General features: G+C 37.8%; 1 protein-coding gene across 2 annotated transcripts; it reads left to right on the top strand.

Moving 5' to 3' along the window:
- Positions 1-1,888: 1,888 nt before the first annotated feature.
- lmbrd1 (LMBR1 domain containing 1) lies at positions 1,889-26,451 on the top strand. Of its 2 annotated transcripts, XM_085922826.1 has the most exons (17): positions 1,889-2,030; positions 4,372-4,548; positions 5,370-5,433; positions 10,493-10,590; positions 11,025-11,092; positions 11,996-12,084; positions 14,171-14,244; positions 17,586-17,711; positions 18,194-18,346; positions 19,448-19,512; positions 19,619-19,721; positions 19,946-20,050; positions 20,138-20,287; positions 20,651-20,723; positions 24,983-25,074; positions 25,351-25,462; positions 25,576-26,451. In XM_085922826.1, exons 1-16 carry the CDS (start codon positions 1,965-1,967, stop codon positions 25,459-25,461), a joined length of 1,614 nt encoding a protein of 537 aa, XP_085778952.1. In that variant the 5' UTR covers positions 1,889-1,964; the 3' UTR covers position 25,462; positions 25,576-26,451. The 2 variants fall into 2 exon arrangements, with proteins under 2 accessions (XP_085778952.1, XP_085778951.1); XM_085922825.1 differs by having other exon boundaries at positions 25,351-26,451.
- Positions 26,452-26,931: the final 480 nt, after the last annotated feature.

Raw genomic sequence — 26,931 nt, forward strand, 5'->3', positions numbered from 1 at the left:
ATATCACATATTTAACACAAATGAATGGCCGTGAGCTCAAAATCAATCAAAAAACATACATAAACACATACAGAATGTATTACTAAAGAAAACTCTTAGTTGTAGGTACAATGGTTCAACAGAATGCAATCATTTTGAATCCCGCATTGCCCCTGAGGCTCTTCTAATGAGACTGTGCTTGTGTGCATCTGTAGATTATTTGTACTAGATCATTTTGCTTTCATTTGTTCATTTGTACACTTTGTGTGTTTTTGCAAAAAGAAAAAAACAGTAAATGTTTGCCCTCAATTCAAATACACTCCATTCAGAGTCTTAACCATCCAAAGCACTTTTGTTGTAAAGCACCTGTCTTTATAATGTGTTACTAATCTCTGCGCACACACAACCATTGACATTCATTTGCCAAGATGAGAAGACATGTAGACATCAACGTAAGAAAAAAAAAAATACAATTACGCATCGATTTGGCTCGCAGCTTCAGTACAATGGAGTCCTTATGCAATATGACCATATGATTGAAGTGAAAGAAAGAAAGTATATCAACGGCAAACACTTCAAGAATAGCTGTGAGAAACGTGCTCTCGTTTAGAAAAATAAAATAAACATTCCCTGGTTTGAAGCAGGTGCTGAAGTCGCTGCAGAATAGTGGTAGACTAGGAATACCCACTGTAAACAAGAAAAACAAAATAAACATTCCCTTGTTTGAAGCAGGTGCTGAAGTCGCTGTAGAATAGTGGTAGACTAGGAATACACATTGTAAACTAGAAAAAAAAATAAACATTCCCTGGTTTGAAGCAAATTCCAAAATTGCTGCAGAATAGTAGAAGACTAGGAATATACACTCTAAAGTTGAAATCAAAAGCACTGTATGATATACCTGATATACTGCACTCAATGAAAATTCAATAATGACACAGTGAAGATGAATATGCGACTGACAATATATTTCCATCTTGCGAGTTAACTATAGCTATCATACAGTAGTTCCGTAATATTCTATTATTGCCCTAGCTTTGGTGTCACTTTTATAGATGTCTTTGTGTCCTTTGTTAGATTGGGCACACACCAGCTTTTGTATGCATTGCGTATTTAGACACGCATTAAACACAATTCATCAGGTGAAACTGAATGAGGCAAAAAAAAAAAACATGCAGAGGAAATTAGAATTCCCCTGTGAGACAAAGTAGGTGGTGCAATATAAACAAGTTAATAATGTGCCATCCGTATTACCTAATATGTATAATGTAGGCCTTATTTCCAGCTGGGCTAAAGTTGACGCCCCACTGAGAATACACATCCCATAATTATTTATTTTCATCTTAATGTGTTGCACAAGCTGCAAAGAATAACAGTGCAATGACAAAGCATTGTTCTTGGTGTATAATATTTCCTCAGGCTCGGACGCTTGCATGTGAAATATAAAACTGACACGTACGTTCGGATTACAGTCAACATCCTGTCTCAAGGGTAAATATGCAAATTTGCTTTCTGGCCACTGATAGCGGACACATACAATTTGTTTAGCTTTCGGGTGATCCACCAGGGGACTTTGTTTAAAATGAGCAAAACATAAAGATCCATATCAAAAAGCCAAATACGAGCAAAGTATTAACGTGCTGCTTGTGATAAATAGCATAACTTTGCTTCCACATTAATACATATTATTTAATCAGCGGTGATAATTCCTGCAAGACTTTCTCTGCTGGCCCCAACACTAACATTTACAAATGTATTGCTCAACGACGACATTATTCTCTTCATTTCTTAGTTTTTCTTAGGTGCACTGCTTCCACTATTGCATGAGAAAATTTGCATCTGAGTTATCTAGCAGGCTCATTGTTTCTTTTCTCTGATGGTTGGTTATTCAGAGCAAGCCAGGTTTGACAAGGAAAACGTCTGCGACGTGGACGTCTGCGTAATGACGTCACCACCGTCACGTGGTTTTGTTATTGTAGGAAGTGAAGATGGTTGCTGAGTCGTTTCTCACCGAGTCGGCTCTTGGGTGGTCTATTTTCACCTTTATACTCTTGGTAAGTACTTTTGTGCATTTGTCTCATTACACCACCATTCTTAGAACGGAAAAATCATTGCCCGAGATACTTTTGCATCTTTTAACTTGCTCGATTAATGTGTATCGAGTCAACATGGCTTGCTACCGTGTTACAATCGATTGACAGTCGCTTGGATTTGATTGTCATCGTTTGTCATTTTCATTATTTTGCATAATCTGAATCTATTAATTGTACGTGCATATTTAAGTGTGGACCCGTGGCCATTTGTTGACACTAGACTATAACCAGGGTTTGCCATATTGCGCATCTACGTTATTGTGTCGGATATGACAGATTGCTGGTTTGATCATAGTTTTTATGTATATTACGTACATCAACATTATGCTCTTCTGTACGTATGCTCTCTTCAACCTCTTAAAATAAAGATCACCCCAAGAGTTTTATCAATGCTTAATTAATTGATCCTCGAAGGCGTAACCTCAAGGTATGTCTATGCCTTCAACTTCGGACTGAATGCGTTTTGGAAAATATTGAATCGTGATTTCTCTGACAGATGTCATTTTTTATTTATCCATGGGTTTCTTCTAATCAATCGTAAGTGCAATATTAACGATGTACATTACCTGTTACAAATATTACAAACAATGACATTGCACCGTCATATTTAAATCTAGTCACTCTGCTTCCCGTCATGTATGTGATATGTATGTATATATGTAATGTATGTAAAAAAAAAATAGGAACTTTTTTATTACTTCTTACTAATGTTCATGTTATTTGCACAGATGCATATGTGTTAGTTCACATTTTTGCTTTCACATTTTGTTAGAGACTTATTAAGGTATTAATTAAATCACATCACAGTAATGTTGACTGTTAAAGTGTCAGAATTGTGATGGAAGTGTTTCGGAATGGGTTTTAAAAATGTGCATGATTTTTTTTCCAGTAAAAGGGGTCATTAAGTCTCATATTTCTCAGCTTCTTTCCCCCAAAAATACAGTCCCTCAGTAAAGATAAAATGATTAAAAATATAAGCAGAGTAATTTTGGAGAGCTATTATAGAGCTCCGAACTCAGTGCTTTGTGGTGCAAAATAGTGCATTCATTTCTGTTTTTTTCAGTGTGTGCTAACTATGTAGTTGTCTGATTTTATGTGTAATTGTATTATTTTGTTGTTGCTCAGAGCCGCCAAAGTATTGGATGGATTGTTCGATTTTCTGTGGTTGTTGCGGACCTACGTCCAGATAAATTTTGTTCACAATCAATCACAGTTTTATGGCATTACGTGACGTCAAGCTTCTTTTTATGCTTGCGTTAAGCATTTTAGACTGTCCCAGAGTGAGTACAGTAGTGCTGAAATGAATGCATTTAAAGTAGCTCAGCAGGCTTAGTGCATAATTAGCTGCGACTATTGGCTTAGCCAGAAACGGTCTGCCTGCCATTAAAGTTGCTACACTTCCTTACTATTGACTGCCCTCTGCCTCAACACCACCAAACATTGCTCAGATTTAGATTCAAAGCTTACATCATCACTGAGAAAACAAAAAAACAAGCAGAAGGGCATAAGGCTGCTTGTCTTTTAATTGATCCTGCCTAAGAGTGGCAACCCTTTATCTGAAGGGACTAGCGTTAAAAGTGTCCTCGCTTCCTCCCGCTTATGTGCCTTGAATTTGACCTTGTCATTTGGGAAGTATCCTATTTGGCCATCTCTTTTGTAGGGATAGTGTTTTCAAACTCAACAACTAAACGGTGACAGCAAATACAACCAAACAAGATTGATGCTGCTTCTTTCTGTCAAAGTGCATTTTATTGTACAGTATTGCAAAAAAAAAAACATAATTCTAATCAAAGTCTTCTATTTTAGACTAATATGGAACAAATTCTAATGTACTGTGGGTACAAAATGCCATAGCTGGACGAACAAAAAGTAGCATCAACGTTAATTATAAACCAGCAAATAACTGCTGATGCAACATATGAAGCAGCCACACATACAGAAAGAACATATACAGACAGACATGTATTCACCACTACAGCTTTTACTGGTCCTTAGTTTGGGACCATTTTTGCCTCTTTTTAATCAATGTTGAAACTGGAGTTTGGCTTCTATGATATGTGTCTCACAACTCGTGGCCTTAACTTTTTCCACAGCCCTCTACTGAATATCCTGTGTTAACTTGTGTTTTGTAATCGGATAAGGTGATAGAGGCTTTTCCCAGTATCAGCTATGTGTTGCTAAAAGCTTGCCAGCAAACCTACAGAAAGAACACGATGCTTTTTGAACTCAGCAATCTGTCACTTTCACCCCTGAGTATGTCGAATGCTATATTTACTAACGTATATCTGATGTTACTGTTCAGGTCATCCTTGCTTTTTGTTGGGTCTACATCCGCAAATTTCAAAGTCGCCAGGAGAGTGAAGTTGTTTCAACCATCACGGCAATATGTGCACTGGCTATAGCGCTAATAACATCTGCACTTCTTCCCGTGGATATCTTCCTCGTCTCTTTCATGAAGTACCCAAATGGCACCTACAAGGTTTGTATCCGCTATCTGCTCGTCTAATAGCCTCGCTAAATTCGATCAAAGAAATTGGGTTTCCTCAGGCACCTTGTAAATAGGTTGTAATTTTCTTTCAGAACAAAGCAATATAGATTGTTTGTCTAGTCTTAAAGCTTAATTCATTTCTTGGCTCATCAATTCTGTTACATTTGTATGTGTTTGAAGACTGTGTGTGTATGGACAACTTCTTTTTAACAACATGTCATTTGTTGTTTTGTGCAGGCTGGGGAAAACTCATTGTCTGTTTTTGTGTTGACTGCACATCAAACACTAAGCTTTGTTTTGTGATTAAATCAAAACATTAAATAAAAAAAAATAAAAAAGGATTTGGATCCACCGCCATTAAAAGTGCTTGTTTATTGAGCATTCAGTGCCGGATACACATGTACCTCTTAAGTGTGAGCTCTCTAGTTCCTACCAAATGATATTCACACTTTCACGGCCGCTGACAAAGTCCATGGTGGCCAGGCAGCCGTCTCGCCCTAGTTCAGTGGGCGGCTGCCGCAGCGGGGAGGTTTTGAGCTCATTTCCTCACCGCCCACCTCCACTCAATTCAGCATCCCATCAAGCATACATAGCCGACCAAGATGCATCGTGGGGGACCATGGCGATTTACGCATCGCTACCCCTGGCCGATTAGCAACCGAGATTTTGCGCTTGTGTCAGCAGAACAGCACAAAAACAGGAGTGAGATGCTTGGCAGATATCTAAAAATGTTTTCACACAGTTTTAGCAGAAGAAAAAAAGTGGGTCCTAATACTTTGGATTTTCATAGTGTTTTTTGTCTCATCGTCTAGGAATGGGCTCTAAACAATGAGACAAGAGCCCAAATTGAAGATACTGTTCTGTATGGATATTACGGTGAGTACTTTCCCTTAGCCTTCCACTTTAGAAGATTACACACAGCTGGTTCTCAAGAATCCCATATTGTGTGACTTAAGACTGAAATGTCCTTTATGTTGATCATAACAGCTGCGGCCTGTCATTCACTTCCACATAGGTCTTATTTAGTCTGACTCTGGACCTCACAAGTTTCACATTGTTCTCACACTGGTGACCTCCTTACACCCCTCCAGTTGTTTGCATTGTCACCTCATCACCTCATCAAGCTCAATTTCCAAGTTAAGGACATGGTTTTTGGTAATAAAGCAATGGAAATGACCAATTTACCAATGACTAAAGGATTTAATTACATAAAGACAGAAAAGTATTAACATTTATGTCATGCTGCCATTGCACTGTACAAACCCAATTTAGCAAAAGGCTTAAAAAATGCATGAAAGAACACAGCCCCCAAGATAGCACATGATGTTTATAAGAGTATTTGTCCGTGATTACAATAAGAGGGCCCGAATCCAGACTGTTTTCCTTATCACTCTCTAACATAAAAAACTATGTCGCACTGAAACGTCTCTGTGATTGGCCTGCGTGTTTGGCTTTGAGTCTGCTGTCTCTGATGACAGCAAATTCAGCCATCCCGGAGACACGATCACACATTTTCCAACAGCTGCTAGCCTAAAGTGCCTCCAAGCAACACTGTTATGCACCGTCTGTTAAGAAATGACAAGCTGTCTCCTTGCTACGACAGCTCAATCCAATGAACTACTTCCACCGGTTATACCACAATAAACTTTCAAAGCAGCTTTCAAAGACTGTTTTCAGCGTGTGGTAATGTAACATTTTAAGGGAATGTAGCCAGTTGTCTCCTGGACATACAAATTGGGTTTAATTCCTTGTTTAGATTAAACATAGCCTCAAATCTAAACTTTCCTTTGGTTAGAATCAAGACATGAATAATTAAATGGGTTCAGTCTTAAAGGATGTATCCCTTCAGTCTTTTTAATTCCATTATTGGCCAAATGGTCTGGAAAGCATGTTTATGGAGTAGCTGTTAAATTGGTTGTGCATCAAGGGAGACAATGTTTTGGTTTAACAATTTAAAGTATTTGATCCTGAATCTCACCTCTTATAAACATCTCACAACTGCTTATGTTTCTATTTGCCCTCCCGTGTCTCATTGTTCATGCGATCTTAAACTGGATTCAGACTGCATTGTTCATTTCAGATTATGTTCTTCTGCATATGGGTCATGGTGGCAGAAAAAGAAAATGTGATGAACTGATCAGCCCATTTTGTGGCCTATTTAGATTTACATTTAATTCTTCTGTCACTCCACCGTCATATAGGGGTGACCTACGTTCATCTCCTCTGCCAAAGGGGAGCCGAGCACAATCAGAGGATTTGTTAGCTGACACTGAGCAAATACATCTTTCTGCCTATCAAAACTTAAATGTGACCTTTTATGATGCCCATTTCAAGAGAGATATTGAGGAAGGGACACTGGACTTTTCTATTTACCAGTAGGTGGAGACCAAGCTCCATGTGCGTTGGATACACATGTCCCTCACATGAATGCAACACACTGTATCACTTCACTGGTTCTTTTATCACAAACAAGATATTTTAGGTTGTATGTCCTGACATGTTTCGGCTTGTACTTCCGCCTTACACTCTGATGAAGGCAGAAGTACAAGCCGTAACATGTCAGGTAATGCAACCTAAAATATCTTGTTTGTGATAAAAGAACCAGTGAAGTGATTGACAAGTAAAAACAAAATGAACTTAGTACAACTAACACACTGTATCGCATTGAAAGATCAAAATAATTCCACAACTTAATATTTTGTTGCACACGGCAGGTATTTGGGCCCTTTCTTCATGAATGAACTGCTCCAGCTTTCTTTAGTTTGAAGGTTTTTTTTTCCTCTGGACATGTTTCAGCTCCTGCCACAGATGCTTAATGTAATTTCGATCAGCTCTCACAGAAGGCCACTTCAGAATAGTCCAATGTTTTGCTTTTAGTCATTCTTTGGTGCTTTTAGCTTTGTGTTTTGGGTCATTATTCTGTCGCAAGACCCCATGACGTGGGACCGATACCAAGCTTTCAGACACTTGGCAGCACATTTCTTCATTGACGACCTTGACAGTCCTCAATTCTTTTATTTTATTTCTATTATTTTTCTTTCATTAACATAGGGTTAACAATATTTCAACAGTTACAAGTAAATAATATTCATGATACATGGTATATAATGTGTATGTTGAATGAATGACTTATACAAACATCTTAATTTTCGAGTTCAAATAGGATTTTGTGATCTTTGATGAATCCGTGACTTTGAAAGCAAGCCGAGTCATTCAATCTTGCAGCTCTGTCCATTTATAAATTTCCTTTGACTGCTTACTGCTTCAAAGCAGTAGTGTAGAAGACCCTTAAGCAACAGGGCAAAATACCCCTGGGCCCTTCTAAATAAATCATTGGCTTCCTCTTCTTATTCATGACATTTGCAGGAGAGGAGGTCAAAAAGATGCCATCATCTTGTAAATGAACTACAACCGGTTTTTTTCTCTCCACTCACAACCTATCTTGCACTCTACCCATCCATCCATCCATCCATCCATCCATCCATCCATCCATCCATCCATCCATCCATCCATCCATCCATCCATCCATCCATCCATCCATCTATCCATCTATCCATCCAACCCCCAACCCACCCACCATAACCTAACCATTCAACCCACTTGTCAGTCCGTCAATCCATCCATCCTTCCATCCATCCAGGTAGATATATGTACATAGCTAAGGTATCTATCTAGCCCTGAGCTATCCGGTTGGCATCAAACAACACCTAAGGGTGCATATCACTAGTCACAGTTGATCAAGTTTAAAGCCTTGTGTTTCGAAAAACTCATAAGGTCGATAGTCCTATCAACCAGACTAATGCAGACTAGAAATACAAACAGGAGCTTCTGTAGAAAAAATAAATCTGACACATTTTAAGTCTCCACCTTGTGATATTGTATTGTAATATTCCGACAACCTTTACTGTAACTTTAAGTACATATGTTTATCTTATACTAGTTATAAAATAAAGAAGTATCGGGCCACTGTCAAGAGGTTTTCTCATGCCATTGAGCAGTTCTAACTACTATATATTCTCAGTTTGAAGAGGCTCCTGAGATAGGTACTGATGGGCTTTTTAAACCCCTCCAACCCTCACTCACATAGTTTTATCCACAAGGTATCTCCCTAATGCAGAGATGCTCGTTCTTGTCATAGTGCCATACCTCTCAGCAAGTGCCTGCATAGACAGATATTTTCATCCGTCTCTGGAGTCCTTTGTGAGGGAGCGTCTCAGAGAGAAATGTCCCCCGGCATTGAATTTTAGCATAAAATGTAATATATTTCACCTGTCAGCATGGGACAAGAGTCTAGGTTCTAATACCTTTGTGGACAGCCATGGTAAGGAAAGGACGAGGGTCTAATGTTTCTCATTAAGCCTTACGCGGCTCTACGAGGGATTCTGTTGCTTGCAATGATATATTCGATGTTGCTTACCTTACATTCGATATTGTTTCCACACTGCATCCTCATTACACGCAGGCTTTTGTGTCTGCATCATTATATGCAAAATCTGCTTGAATGTGTCTTTTTCTTTTCATTCCCCGTGAGTACAATACAACACACCGTCCAAAACATAGGGAACTTGTAAACGAGCACATTTAATTATATTGTCCTCTGCTCTGTCAGAGGGGATAAATGTGCTAAACTTTTATCCCCAGCCATTTGTTCCGACCCTGTGGAAGATCTGCTTAGAGACTAACAGATGATGTATGGTAATGCAGTATGACCCGTTCTCTCAGTATGTTAATATTCATGGTGTTATGATTAATTTGACCCATTGCCGTAACCCAAAAGCATATGCCAGTGACTGCATATAGAGAATAACTTGCATTTATCACCTCTCAACATCATCCTAAAGTCAGTTTATCTACTTGTAAATGAGCATAAATGGATAGTGGCAAAATAAACACATATTTATTGAAAATAACACTCTGTCAAATTAATATCCTGGGAAGAAAAACAACAAGAAACAGATGACATATATTTGTCGGAGAAAGAACATTTTGTAAAATATAGTCGGTTTTGAACAAGCACCCAGTAGTGTTTTGCAGCTCAGACGAACGTTTTAAAACCGTTTCTTTTGTTTGACCAACAATTCAAAACAACATTTTCCTTTGCTGTTTTGAAAGCCATTCTCATGATGAAATTGTTAGTTCCTTCTCTCTTCAACAGCTAACAATTTTGATACATAAAAAATGCTGCAAAGTTATTCGGGATTGTCAGTAGACATTGTTCTTAACATTTCAAGTGTAAGTGCCAGCTGGGCTTTGGACTTTTCTAGGTAATTTATGAACAATCTTCCTTGGGAATTTTCATTTATAAAGTTGCAGAATTGGTTCCTCTTTCATAGCCATGAACACATAAATGACCACAACGCCCTTTCCTTTAGGGTTAAAACAAGAAATAAACACCCTTGCCTAAGTGCGTGCTGTACACGTACACCATTTTAAGGTTCTTAATTCTTTAATGCTAAGTGTTATTTAAAGCCATCACTAAAATGTTTGTCCAAAAAGTCATGTTAAAACCACTTCCCTTTTCTTTTTTCTTTTTTTTTTTGACATTTATATTCTTAATGATCTGGCCGAGATGAAATGTTGCATTAGGTTATGACTGTAGAGGTATGAAAAAGGTGAAATATATTCACAAAAATTAATTGGCGCATATTCACTGGTGCCTTAATTTGTCAAGGGAAATTTCACATCCTTGCAATTAGATTACATTTTATGACAATTTCAAGCTTCCATGAGAAAAGTAATATTTCTTGATGCTGAATTATCACCTGTGAGAATGTATTAAAATGCAAGTGTCTGTGCCATGAGCAAGTTTTATTGTATTTTATCCCTATCAAGAAATGCAGATTTGTTTTTGAGCATTCTTCGCTGTTATTTTTTTCCATGAAGAAATCAAAAGTCAAATGGAAGAATGACACTAATTACAGATGTCTGTTCACAGCACTTTACTCCATCATCCTCTTCTGTGTGTTTCTATGGATCCCTTTTGTTTATTTCTACTATGAGGAAAGAGACGATGACAATGTCAACAGATGCTCGGTAAGTAATGGTTGACTTTTCTTATGTCTTCTTAGGAATTCCCTTTGCAGTTGTAAATGACAATATTGTTAAGTAGCATTCCTTACAGCGTGCCTGCTTTTATGGTATTATGCTAACATGAATCAGGCCAACATTATAGGCTATCTTAATTTTCTGTAGGCTAGTTTTACTATGATTTTTGCATCTGTGGTGTGTCCGCGTTTGCTTACAGCTTGCACACGGACAGTGCGTCAGAAATCTGGACGGGAGAATGCGCCTATATATGGAACGAGCACTGAAAGAATGATTTATGCCTAAATGTCAGAAAGGGAATATAGGAATTTTCATTTGCTTAATGGAGTGTGAACCCCTTCCCCGTATTTCCCATATGCGCAATAAATTATTTTTGTGTTGATGGACATGATTGACCGGTTCATTTTTTTCTTTCATTGTAGCAAGTCAAAAATGCTCTGAAGTACACGATTGGATTTGTACTTGTCTGCGTGGTGTTGCTCTTAATTGGGTAAGTTTTATGGTAATTTATTTTGCTGCTTGACAATTGGAAAGGGATAAGACAAAATAAGGGTATAAAAGGGACACGGTCTTGAATTTTAAATAAGGCAGATTTTCTATTTAACAATGTTTTAATCAAGTGCATTACTTGAATCTCTCTGTATTGTCAAAATAGATGTTAAGTCCTAAGGTGTCTAGTTCACAAACATACAAGCTGCCTTTTACCAATCTGTATGGAACAGATGGCTTGACTACATTTACATGCCGGCACATATGTGAAACTAAATGTTTTTTTAACTCAACCAATCCATAATATACCGTGTCAAGTGTGCTTATTTTATAGGCAACACCTACAAACACAATCGATTTCCTGATGTCTTGAATTCAGCTAAAACGATCTCCCCGAGACATGCAATTTATCCAAATGTTCACTTCATGGATTGAAACGCTTAAAGTTTTATTTCCAACAATGGTTTCAATCCCTCTATTTTGAACAACGTGTTAGCTTTCATCCTGAACTGCCACCAGGAGACACCAAGCTTTTGTTGGGAGACAGTCCACGCTGCAGCATCTTGCTTGAGTTACAAAGCTTTTGTTAACTTTTAAATGGTTTCTGACGTTTTAGTGCCGCATGTATACAATTGTGATTAAAACCTTTCAGCTCTATCGGGACAGTCTTTACCTGTCGAGATTAGGTGGGAACTCTGGGCAGTGTTATTTTTTGGGCGATCAGGATGCACTGGCTGAGAAGGTACTTTTTGGAGTTGAAAGACAAAAAAGAAGTGTATGTACTTCTGATAAGAAAACACATCTTAAAGGAATTATTGTTGCATTGTCAACAGTTTCTAAAATACCCTTTTGTTAACGTATGCAACCATACCAAAATTGTTGCAAATATTTGTTGTGTTTTCAGAGCATTTGTGCCCCTGGAGGCTCCACCACAACAGAATGCCACACAGTGGGAGAAAGTTCAATACCTTTTTGAGGAACTTGGCAGCGGCCGTAAGTACTGTTGTTTTATTGACTGACTGTTTTAGTTAACAGACTTTGTGGTTTAAGGCTGTTAGGTAAGCAAAATGCTTTGCTGTGCAGTTTAACAACACTCGCATGTTCATTTTTTATTTCACACATTTGCATGCTGGTGTTAATGTCTGAGAATAAAAATAAAAGGGTAAAATGGGATTCAAAATAAGCACATAGCTAATTTGTAATGGTATAAACAACATCAGTAAAGCAATCTCGATGCTTTGTACACTGTATAACGGCATCGCCATCTGCTCGTCTCATCAAGGACACCTTGTTTGTTTTAAAAATAACATGAGAAAGAAGTGACCCAAATCCCCCAAATAAAAAATGCCTTGAGAATTTATACAAAAACAGTGACGGCACAGTCCTTCGATGTCTTCACTTGTTGAAATGAATATAGCTTTATATGCGTCTCAATACATTCTAATGGGGGTGGGGGGTTCAAATGTGAACTCCTAGGAGTCCTCTGGACCTCTGCCATATGCAGATCAAGAAGGAAGCTGAGCCATCTGCTACGTTATACTGTTGGGGACCCCCAATGCGTGCTTCCTAACCTTCCTCCCTTGGCACAGGGGGAAATTTTCAGTCTGCCTTGGTGGAAATGTGAGGATCATCCTTGTTATAATCCACCCCCTCCCTTCTCTTTCTACTCTCTCCAGATGTGAGGTTAATTATGTTAAGGGAAGCGATGCTTGTGCACATAATGTAGCCGACTGCTTTGCCGTTGCTGGTCACTAAGGTCAATGGATCTAAATTATTTAAATGTTATATTCATGACAATTACAGTAATGTTCCATCTATTATGATTGGCGCATTGAGAACAATGTGAATTGAATTGGTTTCTCAACTTTGCCATGGTTGCAGTTAGGGCTGGGGTGATTTTGTTTTAAAGTCATTATTTTTAACTGACTAAAATCACAATGTGTAAATCTGATCATTCATTTATTTCAAAATAAATTGATTCAACTACCAAGACTTAACTCCTCCAAACTACCCGTACGTTGACCACTTTACCCTTGAACACTCAGACATTTACTAAAGCATCAAAAACTAGTCTAACCAACATGGCAGGTATTTGTGCAAAGTTTTACTTCACACGTAAAGATGTCACTCACCTTCCTTCCAATACACAATGACAGATGCTATTAAGAGACCACATTATCCACACCCTGAATATTGACTCAATATCCCCTAATTGAATAGCCCCCATCAAGGAGAAAATAAAGTAGAAAAGCACCTGTGCTGACAGGCGGTCTTTGCGCTGTGAAGTTGCTTCTGAGAGCGTGAGGGCTATCTGTACAATGACAAGTGTGTTGCATTTTACACACAAGTCTATGACAGGTGGGATCCTGACACGGGAGAGAGGCTATCAGTCTGTTCATCAATCCCCCTCTTCTAACTCCAGCTTTGACAGCTGCTGTGACAACTATAGTTGCCCTTGCCTGATGGGTGGTCGCCTTTATGCTTCAATCAAACGCGGAACTCTTCAGCTCAATTTACTTATATTCCCCAGATCCCGATTTTTTTTAATTTATTTTTTTATACCACATCTTATTCTGCCGTATATTGGAATCAAAGACTGAGACTCACAAACGATTTCACAGCAACACGTTATCCAAAAGATAATACAGGAACAGTGAAGTACTGACATTTATTGTGATTCTCACCTGTTTTCATCGTTTCCTTTCAGAATAATACATTAAAATGAATTTTATGTTCCCCACTTTCTTCTTTGTGTCTTTGATAGTAGTGGGAGTATTTTTTGACAGATTCAACAATACGGTGGTCTTTATGCTATGAGCATAAGACGAGACGAGTCTTATCACTGTAGTGCAACTGCTATGTACAGACACTTGAAGCGAGCATGTCCTCAGGCATTTTGTTTTTTTTTCTTTTGCATTTGTGCAACTGAGCAAAACGTCATCCTCTTTGCTTTTTATTGCCACCGAATCTTTAGCTTTTATTTATTTATCCCTTATTGTTATTATTATAACGTTGAATTTATGCAGAAATGATTTGGTCAAATCATTTTCAAAATGTCAACCTGTCTTTCCTCTTGCAGATGGCCTACATGCTCTTGCTTTCTCCATCAGCACTCTGACTCTGATCGGGATGCTGGCAGTGATCACTTACACAGTGAGTTGAGAGTGCCATGTTTGGTCATGACACTTTATTGGCGTTACATCGGCACATACTTTTTATTATGCATGCGTATGCTGATCTTTACTCACTGATATCGTCTCAGTCAGTGGAGAACATCTCGGAGGTCACACTGGTATCTTTTCATCTCGCTGTATATGAGAAATCACACCAAGTTATTGATTTATTTTTTATTTTTTAAATCAAAGGTCAGATTTCTTTGCTACAGATGTTTTTTTTTATCCTGACCATTTCTTACAGTTATCATGATGAATATTCTGTGAAGGCTGTGGCCTAGCTCTCACAGTAGTGCTGGGGGAAAACCAAAATACGGGAAAAAATACTTGGGCATCACCCCAAGCAGTGAAACTAAAAGTGACAGCCAACCTCAATCTATCCAATTTCTGTGGAGCCTAGAGTCCCATTTGACAAATTACACAACAATTGAATGTGGAGCTCTGACTGAATAATACACAACCTAGTAAGTTGTAGAACCAATCTCCCTTTAGCATCGCTAATCCATCTCAACTGGGGTTTTACCTACTGTTCTTACACTTCTCAATAGAATGGCTAAAGATCAAGTACAGTTTGAGGCTAGACCGCTGCGTCGATTTGCACCACTCCTCTATTGCAATTGACTTTGCCAATAACATGCTGGAAAAGGGAATTTTTTTTGTATCTGCAGTCCCAAACGGGAATAGAACTACATTCTTCATATCAGTTACATCCGATGTACTCGCACTTTCTATTTTATCATTACATCGTAATGCTCCTCACTGTCTTTAGCTTACTGTTTCTGTCAGCTTGTTCTTGCTAAATATAATTACAACAAATATTAATGCTGATATGATAGTGATTGCAAACAAAGCCCTTAGAGCGTGTAGCTCTCAATTTATCATTAGGTAGCAGATGCATAGTATCTTATATTTTTCTTTTTAGACATCCAGCCATACTAGCATGTGAAATATCTCAATGAATTCATTAAAAAATATTTATTACAATATAGATGTATGGGTCAACTGCCTCACCTGTGTGCTGACCTTCCTCTTACGCAGTAATTTCTGGCCCTACATATGTAAATTTTAACCTCGTATTGACAAGATGAAGGCCTGTTGATCTAATAACAGACTGTGACATTGACCTGCATGTAGTAAGTGAGGTCACATAATGAATATGACCAATGTCATATATTTTCCCTCTTCACATAGGAATTCTCTTTGCCTTATTTAATTCCCCATTGTTAAATTCGAGTTTCCCTTGGTCCCCGTACTGTATATCTTTAAACACATTCATGAGTGGTTTAAAGTTGATTTGTTTTTTTATCCATATATATTGTATATTATGCAAAATGGCATAACCCGATTGACAATTGCAGCAATTTGTGAATATGCTCGAGCGTGGAGGTAGACTATTAAATGGAGATTCATAAACAAAGGTTGATAAGATTACCGTACACCTCTTAAAATGGGCTTTTGCCAAAGTAACGCTGTCTTACTGCTATGACATGACATTCTGGGAAATAGTTTCAAGCTTCTTGTCGAAAGCTTACAGACTTTGCCTGTCATTATTCAGTAGGTGTCAGGTAAGGCGCTCCAAAGTTAATTATGTAAGTGTCAGGGAAAAGGCTTAATTATTTTGCTGTCGATCGACTGCCACACTTAGGCGCAATAAGTCTGTTCATTTGTTCTCCTTTGTAGTCCTCAATAGAAGATTAGCAAAAAGTTTCTCAAAGATTTGTTCGTAGATTACAGAAACAGTAGTTGATTTGTAAATGTCTTTACACAGAGCCTTCTGTATTGAAATGCCATTAGCGTGGTTAGTTCAAATCACTGTGGTGTACTCCATATTTTAATTAGCGTGGTTGTACTTGATTGGCCTCTTTATCAAAGAATACTGAGAATCTATGGGAGCTTCCTTCTGTTTGGCCATACTACTATAAGCGGCTAAACAAAGGGAAGGCTTGTGAAGGATGCCTGTGACTACCTAGTTCCTCCTCTTCCAACTCAACAGAGTCGTTCAGTGATTCCAGCCAGTTACTTACCCCGGCCGGGTCCAACCCCACACACATACTCCCCACGATGCTCGAAGCTATTTTGGGTTTAAAATAACTAATGAGCGAGCACAATTTAATGTGAACTACAAATGTAGTCTCCACCTTTTTCTCTTTTATATTTTCTCTCGTGTTGTTGCACACGAGGGGAAGGGAGATGTTTCTCTGGGGATCTTGGACAGGTTTTCCTTTTATGAGCGTATTTGATATTCTGGACATGCTCCGGCCTTAAGAGCTCCATGATTCATTGCAGGGGGCGACATTCGCCCGTAGCGCAGATCCACAGTCGAGACTAATAATAGGCTAGCCTTTCTTAGTATCCCATGCGACACTTACAACGCTTCATAACATGCAGAAACTATTAAAAGTTGTTTTAAAAATACAGCCTGACTTTTGGAAAGTAGAGGAAAGAGGGCAGCATGTTTGTCAGGGCTGAAAGATTCGTTGCACAGACCATGTCCTTTTGTTTTATTATGAGCCCATAAATGACTCTCTCTGCTCGGTTTGTAAAAGCGGGACATGACAGGCTGAGTAAGAGCGCATTGACTCGCCCCTGTTATATTCATTTGTATTGATCGCTATGTTGTCAGGTTTTAGAGGTGCCCCTCATTTTAAATTAAAGTTCAAACATCCCTCTAGGAGATTAAAGCCCAAATGTCAAAGATTTAAAAGCACCTTTTGAATTTTGTGCAAATAGCCTCTATAGCCTTAGGAGCATTTTTCTTAGTTGTCTGTTGAAATCTGTTTTCCTACACGTTTTTTTCTGTCTGCAAATCTTTGTGTTAGATCTGGCATGATATAAACTAAATATGTTTATAAGATTCATGTCATTCATCAGTCACGATTCCTTGATACCCCTTACTGTAACCTCGAATACCCTCCCTAAAAATAAAAAATAAAAAAGTCTCTTCAGAAATGCATCACATTCCAGATGGAAGCTATAGTGCTGTCACATGGGGGCACTGTTAAGCTGTACATTGCAGCACGGTGATTTTAAACAGCGCTCGCTTCACAAAATGGTTCCAGCAAATGTACCAGTAGTTCTGACAACTATACATTCTCCCATTTTAATTTCCCTCAACCGAAAATGACAAAGCCTCCAAATGATTATACTTTACTCATTGAGTTCTTGTTTGCGTACCTTCAGCTAATGCACCACACTGTTTTTTTTTTTTAGCAGGGGGTGGGCATGAGTAGGTGGATGCATGTGCCATATGCAGCAAAACAGCATGACAATAATGTGTGATTAAGATGGAAGCTTTGCTTTTTTTTTTTTTTTTTTCTCCAGGCATACGGTATGTCTGTGTTGCCTTTGAATCTGATAAAAGGCACACGGAGTGTGGCATATGAACGCCTGGAGAACACAGAGGACATTGATGATGTCGAGCATCAGATCGAGAAGCTGAAATCCAAGGTGTGACACAAACATGTATCACTGAGCATGATCAATGTGTTTAGTTTGTTATAAGGAGTGTGATTTAGACCATCAGAAATGTGTTGATTCAAAAAATATGTTGATTATTGTTGTAGTTTGTATTGGTGCAGAAATGAACAAAACTGATTGAATTGTACCTCATGATACAAATGAAGGCTAAAAGGCCAGGTGTGTATTCTGTATTGCAGCCACATATGAGCGTGTGCAAACTTGTCCAACTATATTATCTCATTTATTCATTTTTTCTTCCTCAAAATGATGTAGTTTTTTCCTGACTGAGTTCTACACTGTAGAGGTTACAATAATGCTGAGAAAAGTTTTAAAATTACTTAACTTTGTATTTTTATATCACACAAAATATGCCATCGAAACTTTTTAGTCATTTCTTACCAATAAGAAAACAAATCATGAATAATTCATATTTTTACACTGACTTTGCATTCTTTGATTTTTCTCCTCAGTGTCAAGATGGACGCCCCTTGTCATCACGGGATCGAAACCATCTGCAGAAACTCGAACAAAAGTTGCAGGTCCTACAGCGGAGAGGGAGGCACCTGGAAGTTGCAGAGAGGAACTGCTGCAACAAAATGGGTAGTGCTCTCAGACCTTTTAAGGTAAGGCTCATTTTCGGATGAATTACCACTATCAAATTCAATGTCCCCATGCAAACTATTTTGTAGTTAAATGTTTATGATCGATTGGAATGCACAACATCAACGCTAATTTCCTCCCTTAACAGATGGTTTGTAATATTTTGTTTTGCTACAGCATAGCCAATATACTATAAATCTGCCTGTGTCAGCATTTTCTCATGCTGCAAAGTGGACTGCTCTAGATTCCCTTTTAGCGCCGCTGTACTTGTCTTAAAGAAAATTTCCTATTTTTCAGATATTATCTTTCCCCTCAGTGCTTTTATTTCATCCATATTTATCTAGCTATGCCCTAAAACGTAGGACCAATCTCAGATAACAAACTGACCCCGATGTATTCAAATCCCATTATGCCACTCACTGCAAACTGCAAGTATTTCAAGCAGAAGTCAACCCAAGATGTCAAAACTTACAATTTAAACTAAACTTGGCATGTTTTCTGAACAGTGTTTTTTTTTTTTTTTACTTTAATCTACCAAGTATAACTTCTAAAAAATACGTTCGAAACATTGCAGTGAATTTCCCATGGTTGTTGTTTTTCCTTTGTTTTTGTTTTTTTTGTTTTTTCACCCGCTTTCAATTTTTGAAGCACTCTCCCACTGAGCCATGACAACTTGGCCAGTTGGCAGTCAGAAATAAAAAATAAGCCAATTTTTTTTCTGATTCAGATGGACCCACACCTCATTAAATTAAGAATATTTTAAATTACACTATATGTTAGACAAACAAGTTGCCCAATTATTTCATATTCCTGTCAGGCACAATATTTTTTTATCAACACGAAATGTTCCTCAAGCATTTCATAACCTTCATTGCTTTTTTGGCTGCCACTAATCTCCCAAGCTTGAAGCTTCGATGCTCATGTCTGGGCTGCACCATTGCGTCTTTTTGTCACCTTTGGCATCGTTGCCAAACTGGAGGCCCAAGCCATATGGTGTTGCTTTCACAGAAGACATGACAGATTTATTTCCAAGGCCTGATAGATTGGCGAAGTACGTTACATTTATGTTATCACTCTCTCGTATTTTAACACATTGTTTGTATATATGTATTATTTTTGTGCAGATTATACTGGGCATTTTCTTTATCCTGGTTGCTCTGCTGTTTTCTATTGCGCTGTTCATTTCAAAGTAAGTCTTAACATGCGTTTGTGTTAATGTGACTTTTGGTTTTTTTTTCATCCATTGTGTAGCAAAACAGTACTTGCTCACATTTTTTTTCGTGACTCTTTTTTAGTCTGGATAAAGCTCTTCACTCTGCTGGTATCAGTTCTGGATTTATAATATTTGGCACCAATCTAACCAATCCTTTGAATGAACTTCTATTAGCTTTACAGCCTGTAAGTATACACTCAAGTCATTAGTTCAATATTTAAATGATTATTTTCAGTTAAGATATGCTTAACTGTATAGTTTACTGTTGCCTTCAGTTATGGATTTCAGCAATATTTTATTTTTTTCAGGAACCCATGTTTTTATAAACTAAACCCCATTTGATGTGGTTACGGTTGTCTGGTTGTCCTCTGTGAAATATGGTGGATATTCTCTGATCATGGTTTTGCAGGTGTTTCCATTGGATTATATGCTGATTACAGTCATCACAGTGTATTTTGTACTCACATCCATGGCGGGTATTCGCAACATGGGCATCTGGTTCTTTTGGATAAGGGTAAATACAGACATCAGCGCTATGTTTTTTTTTTTTTATATGCATTCATACATGCATTTTCAAATAAATATTTTCTTCTCTCTGCAGCTGTACAAAATTCGACCAAAAAGAACACGTCCCCAGGCTCTTCTCTTCCTCTGTATGATTTTGCTTTTGATTGTTCTCCATACCAGCTACATGATCTACAGTCTTGCACCTCAGTACGTGATGTACGGCAGCCAGAAATATCTCATAGAGGTGAGGGAAGCTGTTTGTGTAGCTTCATCCCACTTATTTCTTCGTGTTCGCTCTCCCCAATAAGGCTCTGTTGATGGTTTCAACATCCATAGAGACCGTTTGTAGTTCTTGTTGGATTGCACACCATGTGGAAGGTCTGCCTACCTTTCAAATGATCTCAGTGGGGTGTGTATATATGCTTTAGATGCACCACTGTGTTTCTATCTCACTGAAAAAATATTTTTTCTTTCCCCTCAACACTGCTTTTGGTTATTTTCTAGTCTTTTAAATGTAGTAATATATGCATTTTCCTGTTTTGGGATGATTCTACTTTGATGAGTCAGCCTCATTTGTGAAATTTATGTTTGTTTCTTTAATCTCAAGAGTCCATCGGGCCTTACTTCGGGGAACACTTCATTCAGCACTACCAGGGTCTGTGATGCCAATGCGCCTGAGGGTGAGTGTGTCATCTTTGCTCGTAAGGTAGCAGCCGTCTAATAGCGAAATGCTGCCGATCCCGCTGTACATTATCAAAGATTCATTTGCCACAAGTTGAGTGGAAGAGAGCAAGGCCAGTGTACAACAGAGCCATTTCATGTAGAACACTCTTCACCAATCTTTATTGCCATCCATTATTTATTAAGGAGAATAATAACAAGGACAACCATTTACTAATGTGGTATGTAACATTTTTGCTGTCACTATGCCAACACTTATTATAGCACATCAGTCACAAAAACATGAAACTGAATGTATGGTACATCTTTGCGACTATAACTATGCATTATGTATCCAACGAATGCTGCAGTCACACAAAGCCGTTGTGATACAATTGTTTATCTATTTCAGGTTTCAGAATACACTAGAATTGCCAAATATATTCACTCACCTGCCTTAACCCACATAAACTTCAATAACGTTACTTTTTTTTGTCTCTTCTGTTTAAAATCTACATCAAACACTCTTCTTTTATTCTTAAACATGTATTTGCGTAAGATACCACTGAATGGCTAATGTTAGAGCTGTCGATGAATCGACAATGATTTGATTATCACTTAATCAGTTATCGTATGAGTTGAATAATCATTTTGTGTTTTTTTTTTTTTTTTAACTTAAAATTGTCCAAATTCTCTAAGGTTAGCCTCTCAACAATAGTTATTCATTCATTTGTGGTCCATTATCTCCAGTGAAAGGAATTCTGATCATAACGAGAGATTTTAGACATGTCTGTGCTTCCAACTCATATTTTTGCACACAAACTGCGAATTTCGTTACTGTGCGAAATATTCAAAGTAATTCCTATTTTTTCTTTTTTTTTTTAAATCATTTATTACCCCCTTTTTGTTAACTTTCAACTGCTATTTCCAAGGGAACTGCATTTTTTAAACTTGTTTGAATTCTTCACGCTTGGAGTGTAGGAAAAACATAAGCATGCCAGAGTCAGCTGCGTATATTGCCAAGTGTAGCTGTACTCTTGTTTTGATTTTACATCAAACATAGCCAACCCAACTTTCATTTTATTTCCTCTACAGAGACGATGCATCAGAGGGATCAAATGCTTTTAAGGAAAAAAAATAAACCTGAACATTATCATACAAGTAGGAGAAGGGGGATGTAACGTGTTGGTAAACCTACTCTTGTCCGAGCTTGATTCTGCACAGTATACATATATCTGTTATTTGTTGTCCTCAATCCAAGGCCTTCATCGTCACGAGTGACCCTCATTAACGGTGGTATCGGCTCCTTTTTGGCTCATTAAATCGTGATCCTAATAACATTTTGCATTTTCTAGAGCTTCAGACTCAATTTGGTCATATTATCCAAAGGCCTAGTGTTAAAATTTCTGAGGTACACTTTTTTCTTTTTATGTCAGCTGGCTTGTTGGCTTTGTTCTGGAAAGTATATTTGTGTAATCCTCAGTCATATTGCTTCTGTTTCCTAGCAACTCGAAGTTTGCTTGTGGTTTGTTGAAAGATCTTTGGATGCTTTTTATGTTGTTTTGAAAGTGTCAACCGGTATTCAAAATGGTAAAGGAGAGGCTCTTTTAACACAATCAAAACATAATAGTCATTTTCTTTTGTGTCAGCCTCAGACTGTGGAAGATGTCAAATGCCCTGGGTATATCTGTTCATTTTAAAATCTACAGACATCCCTTAGTTCGGAATAATCCAGATGCCTATTTTGTAAGTAATATAAAAATGATTGTTTTCATTATTTTAGACCATTAATTTATGTTGTTAGAGAAAACATATTTATTCTTTGGACATATAGCTTTCTGTGAAATGTCCTACACATATTTTAATCAGTGTGTATATGTGGCTTTTTTTTTCTTAATTAGGTACTTACATTGATTTATTACTTTCATCAACCAATGATGACCTTGTATATATTAGCATAATCATTTAGTGTCAGTTCTGTAGCATAATGCAAACAAATTATATGAAGCGGACAGTCAAATTTCAGGTCTCTTCAGATTGCCTGTGTATTTTGCTTGAAAAATTTTACTTACATTTTTATAGGGTAATTGCTTGTCAGTCACTAAAATGACACAAATACCTGAATATGAATGAATACCTTAGAGTATTTTACCTCAAAGTATTTTTGTATTACTTTATTCAATGTTTTGGTTGAATAGAGAATTTTGGTAGCCTTTCATCAATTGTAGAGAGACCGTAGAAAAAATATGTACAGGCATGGGGAGTAAGTAAGTTAAGTGATTGCACACATTTTATGTGCTCATGTCTGAATGGTGAGATGGAAGTTGTACATAATGCATGAGTGCTACACGGGGCAGCGCTCGCCAAGATGTGGTGAGTCAAGGTGAAATTACCTGTACTTTCACAAGCTGCCCCATGCTCATCTCAGAGTGTGCTAATGATTCCAAGGTGAGGCGGGTCAGCAGTGTACATCATAATATATTTCGTCAGGCCGCTGTTGTGAACCATCTGTAGGTTTCATTCGGAGCAGTGCGAGTTCAGGTGAGCAGCTGGAGAGCTGCAGATGGCCCGGGTTCTGCTGGAAAATTGTGAGGTCACAGTTGATGAATATAGACAAGCTTTCTCCCGAGTCGTGATGTTTAAGATGATTGTTGTCATTCCTTCACAGGACCAAAGCTTCCACTCTCTGTTTTATGTGTGCATGAAGATGAACATATCCCTTTCTCGTATTTTTATATGCAACGGGTAATCGGTTTATGCCCGTCCTGGCATCTTACATTTGGAGGTAAACAAGCTCCTTTGCTTTTGATTAACCTGAAGTTTTGTGTGCCATATTATCTCTCATGTGAACTCGTGTTCAAATTGAAGTTTTTATCTGACTTTAGAGGTGTATTTTTCTGGCAAACGTTGGTGTACTTCGTAATGCTATTATCAAAGGACAGCGTTCAACTATCGAGTTAGCACTGTAGTCAACTTTTATGAATAAATAATGAGCTGATTTGTTATGATCTGTCGGGGTCTCATTGTGTTGTTCATGGAGTTCAAGTCGCCTGAGGAGTTGTGTACCAACATCATGAAGAAGCAGAGTTTGTGCTAAAGCTCCAAATGGCTTTCAAGAACAACGAAGATCGTTTCATCTCCCTACCGAAAATACTACTCAAATGTACTTTAGGTCCAGAATGCCCCCCCCTCCCATTAGTCCATGCCATTCAGTACACGATCTTTCTCTTCTAGGATTCGGAGGCTTTGCTCGGCACATAATTTGTTTTTTTTACAGCTGGTGCCATGCAATCTCCAAAAGGGAGAAGTGGCACTTGAGAATATTTTCCACACAGTTTGATCAATAGTAATGTCAGGTTGAAACTGCATATAAAGAAATGAGCAGCCCATTTATTATAATTATACTCTACCTCGGTCAATACCCAAGCAATTGTCATTGTCTCTATAGCAACATGTTATTCTCTACTTTATCTACTAATCAAAACTTATTAACCCAAATTTTAACCCTAAAGTGGCGATGCCCAATCATATGGCAGTGGAACATACAGTATATATACTGTATATAATATATATGCTATATATTTGAACAGCGGTGTGTATGCTTTTTATATCCACTGTAGGTACGAGCCATCGTACAGAGGATAAACTCCAAAATCCCGTCTTTAATGTCATTTATAATGGTCTGGGGGGGTTAAACTATCTCAATGGACTTGCCGAAAATCTGTAATGTTGCGATTGTCCAAAAAGCCGTAGTACCGTTCGAGAATGAAACTCAATGCTAAAGTGTGCTTTTACCTTTTTGGTGAGTGACCGCGCGTAACTTCTCTGCACATTCATGCATTCCAAAGTCACATTTACACTGACAGTGACACGATTTTGCTCTTTTCCAAGACTTGCTTGTCCTTTTTACTTACACTAACCGAACAGAACTCCTCCTGAGTTGAATAGCCAGTGTTGGTTTTTTTATGTGTGCATGTTAAGCACTTGTACAATGCAAAACATTATGTGAGGTCACTGTTTACACTGGTGGACAGACATTTCAATAGTACACCTCATAGTTGTATTCATTTAATAGCTCTGTTTAAAAAAAAAGTTATCAAAATGTTATTGTTTTGGAAGCACATGTGGATGTTTTACAGATATCATCAATGAAAGAACAACTTGATTTCAAGAATTATAGAATATGTTTAAAGAATACAAAAATTCCAAGATGATTGTTTTGGCTTCAAACCAATTTGTGTGTACAAAATAAGGCATTTGTGTTTTCTTTTCTTTTCAGACCAGTGCATTGTAACCAGGTCATATCTTTTCCTCCACAAGTTTTGGTTCTTCAGTACCATCTACTACTTTGGGAACTGGGCCTTTATTGGGGTAAGTTGTTCTTATCTAACACAACAGTTGCCAGTAGTTAATGATCTTAAACTCATCATCTATTACTCAGTGCGTATATCTTTTAATTTGCATCCAAAATACACCCATGATACACAACCCCTTTGGCGCTTTCTGCGGATGATGCACTATTTAATTCATTTGAATTAAAAGGGACACACCCCAAACACCCTTAAAATCGTTTCAATAGCTGTTTGTTTTGCAGAACACTCCCCAGCCAGCATTTTTCTAATGTGTGTTTTACATTTTCTTCCTTAGGCTTTCCTCATCGGCCTGGTGGTGTCATGCTGCCGGGGGAAGAAGTCTGTGATTGAAGGCGAGGTGGAGGCCGATGACTCAGACGTCAGCGATGATGAATATGTGCACTGAGGTTCAATACGCACGCACCTTCGGATCAGCACATCCAGCCATAACTTAAGGGGACTACAAAGTACAATTTGGCAAGTCATTAATTTGCTTCCATTTTATTTTATTGCTTTGAAGGAGGTCTGCTCCCGGACAACGTGACTGAAGATGTTGAAATTCAAAGGACGTCCTCCAAGGAAATGCATAGTGAACCGTAGACATTAAGACAAAGCTTGTATGCAAATTGTGCATTTACTGAATTATTTCTAGAGCAGAGATTCAGCTCAAGACCCACATTTTCATTCTTTTTGAGTATCTAAACTATGAGTGATAAAGACAAGAATGTATTGAAATAAAATGAAAAATCAATTTGCCAAGAAATTGTTTGTCTGTACTTTGTTTGGTAATCCATGCTCTAGACCCTTAACATGGCTGCCCATCACCTCTAAAATTCATTTTGTGCTAAATACTACTTTATGAAACACATTTCTCATATTTTGTATCTGTCGCTTGAAAGAAATGCTGTATATTGCTTTAATTTCCTATTTTGTTCACCAAAACTGTTCAAATTGCATATGGTACTGAACATGTAAAGCTGATCATCAAGCGGTCTTGTTTTCACATCACATTTCATTTAATGTTCTCGTTTCAAATATTTTTTCCTGCCTGTAATGTGGGAGATAATCAGTCTTATTAGAACCATTCACTTTCTTTTTAAGCGGCATGTATCTTTTGAGTTTCTTTTTGATTATCATTGAATTGTTTTCCATTTCAAAGCATGCACATCTGGCTGATTTACAAATAGACCTAATAGACACTATGAACCTTTTCAAATAATAGGTTTGCATAATAAATGTGGATCACAATGATGTGAAAAAATGGTTTGAAGTTGAATTAAGATCATTTAATTTTTTTTTTTTTTTTTTTCTTGAGATGGTGAAATCAACTGCTGTGATGAGTGGTACCAAGTAACATCAAGTGTTCACTATTGAGTGTACATGTATTTAAGAAAAATAAATGAATTTCAAATACATCTGTTTCCCAAATTTTTTGAACAAGGCACTCGAAAATAATTTACTTCACACCACCAATGTCCCAAAAAATGGTTGACTATCATGAAGCAGGGAATAGAGGACCCAAGTGCAGGGAAGCGAGGAAGTGGGTATGGGGGTCAAACAAAAATGGATATAAGGAGAAAAACAGCCAAATAAGGCACTACTGATCAGGAAAACTAACGAAAAACAAGCAACAAATGATTGAAAAAAAAATAACACTTGGAAAACAGACTTGGTGAGCATAAAATAACAAAGCCTGACAACAACAGACCAAGACATGTCACATAGCACACAACTCAAAGGACAATGGTCAAACAGACTGAATAGAAAGGAGGGAACTATATACAGACAAAGTTACAAGATAACAATATACACCTGGACAAGACACAAGTGACCGAGGGAACTGATTGGAAGACACAAATGCCCCGGCTAACAACAG

This window comes from Syngnathus leptorhynchus, chromosome 10, assembly GCF_054491065.1.
Source record: "Syngnathus leptorhynchus isolate UIUO chromosome 10, UIUO_Slep, whole genome shotgun sequence".
Lineage (NCBI taxonomy): Eukaryota > Metazoa > Chordata > Actinopteri > Syngnathiformes > Syngnathidae > Syngnathus > Syngnathus leptorhynchus.

Bases quoted from the DNA above. Each gene is read 5' to 3' on its own strand.
- lmbrd1 (XM_085922825.1), top strand. From the start codon at position 1,965: ATGGTTGCTGAGTCGTTTCTCACCGAGTCGGCTCTTGGGTGGTCTATT. The intron at 5,434-10,492 runs GTGAGTACTTTC...GTCTGTTCACAG, and splicing joins TGTTCTGTATGGATATTACG to CACTTTACTCCATCATCCTC. The intron at 20,051-20,137 runs GTAAATACAGAC...TTCTCTCTGCAG, and splicing joins TCTGGTTCTTTTGGATAAGG to CTGTACAAAATTCGACCAAA.